Source organism: Meles meles, chromosome 5 (assembly GCF_922984935.1).
Source record: "Meles meles chromosome 5, mMelMel3.1 paternal haplotype, whole genome shotgun sequence".
Classification (NCBI taxonomy): domain Eukaryota; kingdom Metazoa; phylum Chordata; class Mammalia; order Carnivora; family Mustelidae; genus Meles; species Meles meles.
The window spans coordinates 118,681,559-118,691,981 of record NC_060070.1 but is presented as its reverse complement, the minus strand read 5'-3'; the positions used below and the strand labels follow the sequence as shown (position 1 = coordinate 118,691,981).

At 37.5% G+C, this 10,423-nt stretch overlaps 1 protein-coding gene across 3 annotated transcripts in view; it reads left to right on the top strand.

Annotated features, from left to right (window-relative positions):
* Positions 1-10,423, top strand: part of COL12A1 (collagen type XII alpha 1 chain) — a 120,390-nt gene that overhangs the window by 2,475 nt on the left and 107,492 nt on the right. For 2 of the 3 annotated variants that reach the window (XM_046005218.1, XM_046005219.1), the window contains exons 2-4: positions 999-1,106; positions 8,106-8,222; positions 10,096-10,239. In XM_046005218.1, the coding sequence (XP_045861174.1) occupies positions 1,034-1,106; positions 8,106-8,222; positions 10,096-10,239 (334 nt within the window). In that variant the 5' untranslated portion in view covers positions 999-1,033. The remainder of the gene's footprint in view (positions 1-998; positions 1,107-8,105; positions 8,223-10,095; positions 10,240-10,423) is intronic. The other variant, XM_046005220.1, reaches the window with a different exon arrangement.

Genomic DNA, 10,423 nt, shown 5'->3' with positions numbered 1-10,423 from the left:
TGTCTCTGCATTGGACCTCAGAATATTTTAGAAGATTCTCTTCTGCCAACATAGATTAAACACCTACTGTGTGCTGGGAGTCACCAAAGATGAATAAGACTCTTCGTCTTTAAGGAATTAATAACCTAGGTACAGAATCAGGAAAAATCAGAATAGAACATATTCTCCTGTGGAGCATATATACCTGCAATCTTCTGGATCTGGAATCTTCTGGAATAAGTGAAGTGAAAATAAGTTAAATGAATATTACTGAGAATTTTTATAAAAAAATTTCTTGGGAAAACAGACAAGAGTGTGTGTTTTTTTTTTTTTTTTTTTGTCTCTTCTATGGCTTGTCCTTTTTTAAAAATAATTATGGATCTTAGAGTTGTTTTCCCCTCATTTTGGGTAAAGGATTTATCACATGTGAAGACAAAGCAGCTAGCTGTCCGGTCAGGTTTCAGCTGGGACTTACATATTTCTGTATAATCCATTTCAGACCTTAAAGTGCTGCATATTTGTAGGCAGAACAAAATGAAGAAAAAAAAGAGAGTAAAAGAGTTTTATTATACTTTTCCAAATTACCCTGAGACCACTAAAGTACAGTTACCTAAAGAGTTCAGCAGCTAGGAAAAAGCTGCCGGCCAAATAAAATCCCCAGCTGGAAGAGACATTTAGTTGAGTCAGGGATAAAATGACCTCTGAATTAGCCATCACCAAGGCAGGATGAAGTCATGTGGGGCCTGGTAAGGCCATCACCCAGGGATGCTAAGCAGGACCAACCTCCAGGAAAACAGGACCTTCTTTAAACTTGAAATCCCTCTTAGTGCCATGATTAAACTGCAGCAGATGAACTTGACTTCCACTGCTCCACAATAGGCCCATTATACGCCAGGCTGGGCCCTGAGGTTATTAAGGCAGATCTGGTCGGGTCCTGGCCCGGCTCCAGGCTCCAGTTCTAACCTGGTTCCAGGCCTGCCCAGACCCGGTTCTGATACGGTCACTGCTTCCTCCCGCAGATCCCTTCATGTGGCTGTGAGCTTGGACGCTGAGCATGCGAACCAGGCTTCCCCCAGCGCTCGCCGCCCTGGGCGCGGCCCTGCTCCTGTCTTCCATTGAGGCAGAAGGTAAAACGCTCTTCCTTTCCCCTCCCTCAGTGACAATGCAGAATTCTAGAAAGGAAAAGACAAAGGATCTTGCCACTATTGCTTGCTCTGTTTTCCCTGTACTTCGTGTTTTCTCCGGATGTTTCTCTCCTCTAAGAGAAACACCCCCTTCTCCTGAGGTCTGTCTATTTTCCAGCTCTCAGGTCAAGCTCTTTCGTATTCTGCTTAATCCATTCCGTACAGTGCTGTGTGGTCTCCTTGCGCTTGTCCCTGCGGTGTGCTGTCCACACTGCCACCTACACCGCTGCCTTCCGAGAGCATCGGCCATCCGGGAGGGGGCGACAGCTGCACCCAGCTCTACGAACAGGACGCCTCCTGGTGCTACCCAGGAGCCCCAGAGCACGGGCAGGCTCGCTCACGTGGCTGGTCACCATCTGGTTCCGGGCTGCGACCTCGGGGACAGCATGAAATAAAGGACTCCAACAGTGCCGGCTCTGCGCCTCTGTGTGTTTTGTGGGGAGCTTAGCCCTTTAGGCGGATGGTGCAGGCGAACCAGGTGGCAGCTAAACCGCCTAGGGGATGGGTGGCAAGCAGAGATCCAGACCCAGAATGTGTTCTCCTGGCCTAGGGTCACTGCTTCCCTGTTTGGTTTGTGGAGCTCGGAGGAACGTGGCTCAGGCCCAGTCCGGCGAGGACAGCTAGGGTCTGCGCCAAGGTTTCCAACCCAGAAAGCAAGTGGGCGCCAGGAAGAACAGGCTCTCCATCCTTCCCTTCTTCTCTCTCGAAGCCCTGAGTGGGGTCGGTCAGGGGCTGGGACCTGGGTGTCCTGGTCCCAAGGTCTGCAAAACGGCTAAGCCCTATCGAAAATGAAGGACGTTTGCTAGATTTTCAACCTCACTTTATTCTTTTTATTGTGTGCACTTGATGTCCTAATTTCTCAGTATTTATTTAAAAAGTTATTTCTGTGTATTAACCTAGTGAGAGCTTCTGTGTTCCTTCAAGAATCATCCGAGACCCACAAACTAGAGTTATTGTTTGTTCTGCAAGGTAAATCGGGTAATACCATAACAGACATCTTAATTTGTTTTTTTCCCAATAAAAATGCCCCCGATGGAGTTAAGGGAGGGAAGAAATGCGTGGGGCAGCTGTGGGAATTCTAGGGTGGGTGGTACTTTTTTAGAGATTGTGGGAAAGGAGAGCCCTTTCATAGCAACACTGAGATTTTAAAAAAACTTTCTATTGTGTTTGATTTTCCACTTCAGGATGGCAGGTACAAAAAAAAAAAAAGAAGAAGAAGATTAGGAAAAACAGAGAGGCTCCAAAATTTGTGACCTGCTTAGAAAAGTGGCAGAAACTTGCTCCTCTTATCTGACCCCTCCTGTGTGACTGTAGAGGCTTTGCAGAGTGGTCTCTGTGAAGTAATACTCAGATGAGGTTGCCTTTAATGTTCCTCTCTATGTCGTTGTTAGGAAGGAATTTTATTTGAGGAGCTTCTGGAAGTCCTACTAAAGATATTTTTAGATAATTCACTGAAGTGGCCTATTTATTGCCCATTAAGAGAATAAGTTATTTGAAAATCAGAAAGATTTGAGAATTCTTAGGAAAAGAATTAGGTTGGAAATGATGTAAGTGGAAAAAATCAATTCTCAATTGGATAATGGCTGCTTAGCAAAGTGCAGTTAAAGAGAACATTTTACTATTGTGTGTCAACTATACAGCAGTAATAAAAAGAAGAGAACATTTTACTATCTATGTTACTGATTATTTCCGTATTTCTCACATTTTAACTTTCCAATTTGGTGCAGCTCTTACTTTTGCTTTCTTCAGCTGTGTCTTTCTGTCTCCCACCTCCTTAGGGTCAGCATTTAATAATTATATTTTATTGGGATTCATTTTTTTTGGCCTTATTTTCTAGTTTACTACAGTCAAAAATATATATATTGTGAGCCACAAAAGCATGCCACACGTGTGACTTAAAATTTTCTGGTTGCCACATTAAAAAAGGAAGAAGAAGCAGGAGACATTACTCTTTATATTACATCTAACTTACCCCACTATATCCACCATGTTATCACTTCAACATGTAATCAATATAAAATTTTTTAGTGTGATATTTTACAATTTTGTACTAAGTATTTGAAATCAGGCATGCATGTTTCATTTTGAACTGTCTGCATTTCAAGTGCTTAATCGCCCCACGTGGCTGGTGGCTCCTATAGTGAACACAGCTTGGGTGTTCACTACGAGCTAAGTGGTCCCACGAGCTTGTGAAGGGCTACCAAAATTTGTGGGCAAGGTCTTTCTGGGGATAATGACTGGAAAGAAAATTTCTTGGAGACATTGGGGGGCATTTCAAAATTTCAACTGGCACCCCTGCTATGTCATTTTGAACTGAGCTGTAAAATGGCCATAGTTACTTTTCTTTCCCTTGTACAATGTCATGCTTGAACTCTTGAATTCATACTATTTCTATTTCCTTAACTTTGTATATGTTAAAAACAATACCTTTTTTGAAATTAATTAAAAGGTTTTGGCATACACTTTTTGTATCTCCTTTTTTTATAGTGGTACCACTCTTGTCCTGTTGTTTTCCTTCTATCTGCTTATACAAGGAACTTTATTTTTCATAATACAGTATTTTGTCTTATGGAAATGAGGGCAAAATGATTTTTTTTTTTGCTTTAGTAGACTTTATTGGCCTTGTAACTTGGCCAGTGTTCTGTATGACCTACAATGTATGAATCATTTTTGGTTCACGTATCATATAGTATGTTAATTGCCTTTTAGGAAACTTAATACTTAGCACTTAAAGATTAATGGCCAGCATTCCCTGAGAATTAGACATCTTTCTAATTAACCTGGAATTCAACTTGAACATGTCTTATGAAAAACAGGGTTTTAAGTTTAGTAAGTTTGACTTGTATTTATAATTAATGAGGAGTAACTGGTTATTATCAATTGACCGGTGAGTTGAGGCCATTAAGGACAAGCTGTAATTGTCTTGTGTCTACGTGAGAGGCTAATTAATAAGTATTTTTATAATCTGTGTCTATGTTTGTCTTTTTTTGAGATTTTATTTATTTGAAAGAGAGAGATAGCGAGAAAGAGCACAAGTCAGGGGTGGGGGGTCAGGCATGGGAGAAGGAGACTCCCCGCTGAACTGGGAGCCCGATGTGGGGTTCAATCCTGGGACTCTGGGATCATGACCTGAATTGAAGGCAGATGCTTAACTAACTGAGCCACCCAAACGCCCCTGTGTTTATGTTTATCTGATAATACTATGCCATAACAGAAATTTTGGACTATAGGGGAACTTACAGATCATCTGTTCTGAACTTCTCATTTGCAAATGGGAAAATGAGGAAGAGAGGCTGAATAACTCAGTCAACTAATGTGGTTACTTCACGTTTCCTTGTCCTGCTTTAGTGCTAGTTCTTGCTTGAAAACTGGTCAGCCCTGAAAGAACATGTTTTGTAATGTGTACAGAATTATCCATCACTTGTTTAAAATATCAACTGTTAATTTTTTATCTTATAAACAAATGAAACAACTATATCATGGCAAAGATCATTAAACTTAGACTAGCTTTGGATGGAAGATATAAATTAATGCCAATTGCATAAAGTGAAACCACTTTTGCATACTACTAAAGGGTTCTGAAGGTAGAGTAATATCCTTTTCAGGGTTATCACAAAGATCAGACTAAAAGGTCTTGCTAGTTAATCAAGATGATATTTTGGTAGTATGTTTTGCTTTATCTTTAACATCTATGTTACCAAAACTTACTAGACCATTCTCCTCTCTGTCCATCTTTCCATCCATCCATTCATCTCTGTTGGTAAACTTCCTTTTGTTTACCATAATGAAAAAAATTGTTTTATAAAATACGTATCAAGATCGATATTTTATTTTTAAAGAAAATGGGTAAAGTTAATTTGTCAAATTCTATCCATATCTGAACTGGAAATATCTGAATACCACATATTTCTTACTGAACAGACATCAAATAATGTTTTTTAACAGAATAAAAAAATGCATAGGTATGTATTAATAGGCACATATGTACAAATATTGCTTTGTAAAGTTAGCCTTTACTGAAATATTTCTTCATTTTTACTTTGTATAATCTGGCGTCTGGCTATGGGATCAAAGTTTTCTTGCTTATTAGATGTATTAATCTCTCTGAATTTACTGACTCATCTGCGAAACCGATAACAGGGCACATTATGCTGGATTGTTATGAGAAGAAAAAGAGACAATAAAGGTGACTTGTACTCTGCCTGTTGTATAGTAGACACTCCGAAAATGGCTGGCTCTAATTATCATTCCTAAAAAGCCCCACATCCTGCCAATTTATGTAACAAAAATATCACCAGAATGCAGTTTTCATAGCATAGCTTATTGATAAGGGAAAGCATTATTCCTAAATGGGAGTTAAAACTACTAGAGTTAGGAGAACTTAAAATTTTAGTCTTTTCGTTATCGGTCTTCAGGTTTTTTGAATATATACCTTATTGGTATGTTATTTATTTATAATTTGAGTTCCAGCTCTCTTGGTTCAGATTCTCATTCTATGCAACTGTGGCTCTCTGCAATCATAGTCCATTACAGATAGCTCATATTTTAAAAATTCTGGCATCTGCATTGTCTCAGGGTAGACACTGCTTGTGACAATACGTTGGCAGTTGTGAATTATTTTTATGCAAAAAAAAGGTTTTCAAGATTAATAAAGAAATGTTTCACATTGATTAAGTTGACACGGGACCCTACTCACACCTGCCTTGTTATCTTTTCTTGTGAAATGAACAAGCAAGAAACATACAAATGGAGTGGCAAGCCTGGAAGGTTTTACATGTGATACAAGGGGCAGGAAGAAAAGTGGAGTGGGTTCTCAGTTGCACACATGCTACTTGGCCATTCTTTCCTGCTTTTGATTCCCAAGTACCACATCTGAGTTTCTATGAACACCTCCTTAAAATCCTCTGAAATGTTAAAGACTTTTCCCAACAGTCAATTTTTCAGTTTTTCTGGAATCCTGGTCATTTGGACACCAACAAGGTGGGCCGCTGCTGCCCTTCAGCAGTTTTAACCTAATGTCCGCTGCTTCAGGTCAATTTCCTTGCAAGGTTGGTGGTACTGTTTTTCCATGTACTGATTTTTTTTTTAAAAGCATGCTCAGGCCAGTTGTGTCTGCCTTTGCATTAAATTTGTCCTGAGCCATTGCTACTGGAACAATATTTTATAATGATATTCTTAATACCTCTTGTTCTATTAACATTTGTTGCATGCTTGTTATACTAAGTGATGACTCCAGCTAAACCTTGCAATATGATTACAGACAGCAGAATGTTGAATAATTAAGCTATGCATGTAGATTAATAGTCTAATCTCACTGCCTGTGTATGGATAGTAAGAAAATAACATTCATTCCGTGGCTAGTATATCCAACGAAAATAAAAAGCCATCTCCACAGTTGGAAGCATCAGTTCTTCAAAGCAAATGTTTGCTTACTTAATTTGTTTTATTTCCATTAAAACGTGCTATTAATATTACATAGATCCCTAACCCCAGTTAAATTCTGTGACTCGCGTCTCAACGCTACTACTGTATTTCAATTGACATCTATGAAAACCTAAAAAGGAGATCATAATCCCTCAAAAGAGATGCAAAGAATCTGACTCACAAGGAATACTTTCAGACTTAAATACTTTAAGAAGAGGATGGCTGCTAGTCATCTTACTTTGTTGACCTACTTCAAGGGTAATCATTTATAACACATTGACCATGCACTGACAGTGAGTCAGTACAATGCTGCATGAAGAGGCATGAACATTGCAGAGAGAATATCATTATAAAATATCTCTGAAACGTCTTTGTGTAATGACTATTGTACATGGAGGCTTTCGTTCATTGTGGGAAACTAAAAACAAGTCAACATTTCATTGACACATGCATGAAGCTGTATAGTTTTGTATGTAAACTATTTCTTTCTGTACTTTTCAAGTATTCCTGTCATTGACTTCTCCAAGTTTTTATGCACAGTCATGTCTTTAGATCACTGATCCTTCTTCACTGTTTTCTTTAAGTTCTGTAAAGAAATGTCCATAAACATATGGTTTGATGTTGTCTTTTCATAATTAACCACCGTTTTGTAAAGGACCATACTGGCATTTTAATCTAAAATGCCATTTCTAGTATGGAGTATACCTGCTGCAAAGAAAAATAAGTGTGGGTTTACACCTGGCAAACATACAGCATATTGGTGTAAACAGGCAGAATTATTAGTTTTATAAACAACTGTTTACATACACTTTTTATATCTTTATAAATTAACAGCCCTTATTACTATTTTTGAATATTTGTCCATTTGAATGTGAATATACATTTAAATGTATATTTTCTTGTGCAACATAACAGTGCTAAATTTCCCATGACTTCTCTCTTTCATTAAATTTCATCTCTGCACAGATTGAGATTTATCAAACAAAAATTATGCACAAAAATGATGCAGAGAATCAAAAACATCAGTGATTCTTTTCCACATTATGGGAAAAATACTACTATGTCAATGTTCTAAATTAACTTCTGTGGTTATAAGCAGGTTGTGATTTGGCATGCTTGTTCAAAATGCTCTCCGCATGTATTGAGATCCCTTTAATCGTTATGTGAATTGTTTGCATATGTGGTTATTATCTGTGATTTCATTGTACTTGTATGTACTTGTATCCAAATATGTTTCTACTATGCTTGATTTTGCTGGCCATTCTTGGATGACCTAGCAACTCAAGAATCAGAAGTGTTTTGTGCTGTCTTCTGTAATATGTATACTCTCTGATGTTTTGTCATATCTTGTCAGCTTTTAATTTTATTCTTATCCAACAAGATATCTTCTATATTTGTTGGAAACAAATTTATGCAAAGACAATTTTAGTAAGCTTTGCTCGACACAATTCTTTATTGATTAAATTGAAAATTTGTGACATTGGAGAATGTAATTGATCTCAACTCTCTCTTTTGCAGTTGACCCGCCTTCAGACTTGAATTTTAAAATAATAGACGAAAATACTGTTCATATGTCATGGGCAAGACCAGCTGATCCAATTGTGGGTTACAGAATAACAGTGGACCCTACAACAGGTAAGTTTTGAGATGTTGGGTTTTTAAAACAGAGACACCAAAGTTGATATCATCCAGTCTTCTCTCCTCCTTCCATTTCATTATGAGAAAGCTGAAATTTAGAAAACCTTAGGAATTCAACCAATGTCACCAGATAGTTGGTGAACTCAGGTCTCCAGATTTCCAGCCTAGTACTCATTATTATATTTTTGTAGTGTTGAGCTTTATTAAAATGGTTCATTGTGCTAAGCTGCTGTTATTAAAAGTGGACTTTTTTTGGCCTGATCAGAATATTGCTTATAATATTTGATTTTATAAAATAGGATTCTCACTTCTTGATATTCTTCTTGAATTAGTCTTTTCAATATTTAAAGTGTCAAGTGATGAAGTGAGTTCTTTCCTTACCCAGTCTCCTGCACACTTCAGTACTCAGGAAACATTCTGGAATAACGGTGAGCTGCCATGATGAAAGACAGGAATTTACTTTGGCGAGGTGGATTCCATAGATCCTGGGCTAAGAATAAGAGTCTTTGAAAAGCAACAACAACAAAACACCTTGTTTTGATTGTTCTCAGGAGTTATCTTTAAGTGTTTATGATGTTGCCCAAGTGTGGAAAACTAATCTCTGTTGATTAACTTTCAGTTTTAACGTGGAAAGGGAAAATAACCATTTCCACTAACACTGGTCAGGTGGTAGGAAGAAGTCTTATCTGGCTGATAGTAGAGAGGGATGATGTCAATATAATTTATCACTATGGTCTCTAAAAATATTAATGATTTAAAATGCTAATTTCTCACAGAACTGGGAAAAATTTTTTAATAGGATCTGGGAACTTACGGGGTCAACAATTTACTTTTTCTTCTTTGAATCTTTTCTCCCCAAATGTACTTGCAGTTAACTCATTCGTTTATTCCAAAGCAATAAAGCTGTTGAAAAACAGTTCCGTCAGTTCCCATGTGTTGGAAATTTCTGACTTCTGTACTCTGCAAACTGGCACTGAGACCACTCAACCCAGCAGAGCCCTGGTATCTTGTCCTTTGGGGGCGGGCCCTGGTTGGTTCTGCATGCTCCACACTTAAACCAGGACTGTTTCTTGGGGTTCTATTATACTCCCTGTTACTTTTTTTGATTATTTCTGTTTTGATGAAAATATAATAAAATTAAAAATCCCAGCAGGCTCTTAGTCCCTAGGAAATACTGTTTCCTGAATGAATTAAGAATGAACATACTCTAGAAGGGAGCACCTAACTGTCAGTATATAAGTATATACCCAGTACATGGTATTTTGAAATGTTTGATACCTAGTTAAGTCAACTGAGAGGACTATGGCTACCTATTAATATATACAACCTTTTGAGGATGGAGAATGCATTCTCCAGACTGCTTCCCACTACAGCTTAATTTCAGCTATGGTGTTTGTTGTTCTTGAGTTGATTTTCATCCCCTAATAACCTTTCTTCACTCTTCTCCAGGACATAATTTAAAATTAAGTTATTTTCTGGGTTTTTTTTTTTTTTGGTCTCATTTATGAAATAATTTTGTTATCTACCATTCACCTTCAGAAACAGTGGGAGATTTTGGTTTGATATTCTGGTGTATCTTTATCCCAGAGGAATCCTTGAGTCCTCAAAAAATATTGAATATGATTATCATTAAGTAAAGGCTATGACTTTTTATAGAATAGAATTTATAGAATGCCCATTTATAGAATTTCAAAGTTTTGGTTTCAGAAGAGAGAAGAAGATAATGAAGATAGTGTTTGGATGTTCTGAAAAAATGTATATATATTTAATTTTTTACATTTTGAGTATATCTGGGAATGATATTATATTGTGTCATGTTATATGGGAAAGATAGTTTATTGCATTCATATTTTCCTTTCTGTATTTCCAGATGGGCCCACTAAGGAATTTACCCTTGCAGCTAGTACCACTGAAACTTTATTATCAGACCTTATACCTGAAATAGAGTATGTGGTGACAATTACTTCATATGATGAAGTAGAGGAAAGTGTACCAGTCATAGGACAACTAACAAGTAAGCACACATATAAAGTGCCTTTATGCTTTTAATTTTGCAGGAGACATCTCCAGCTTTCAGATTTAATCTGTTATGCAGAGTTACTTTGTATCAGTATTAAATATTCTTCCTATGATCCTAGGCATTTGTGGATGTTAATAATTCATTCTCAATTTACAACCCTAGTCTTTGGAAGCAGCAG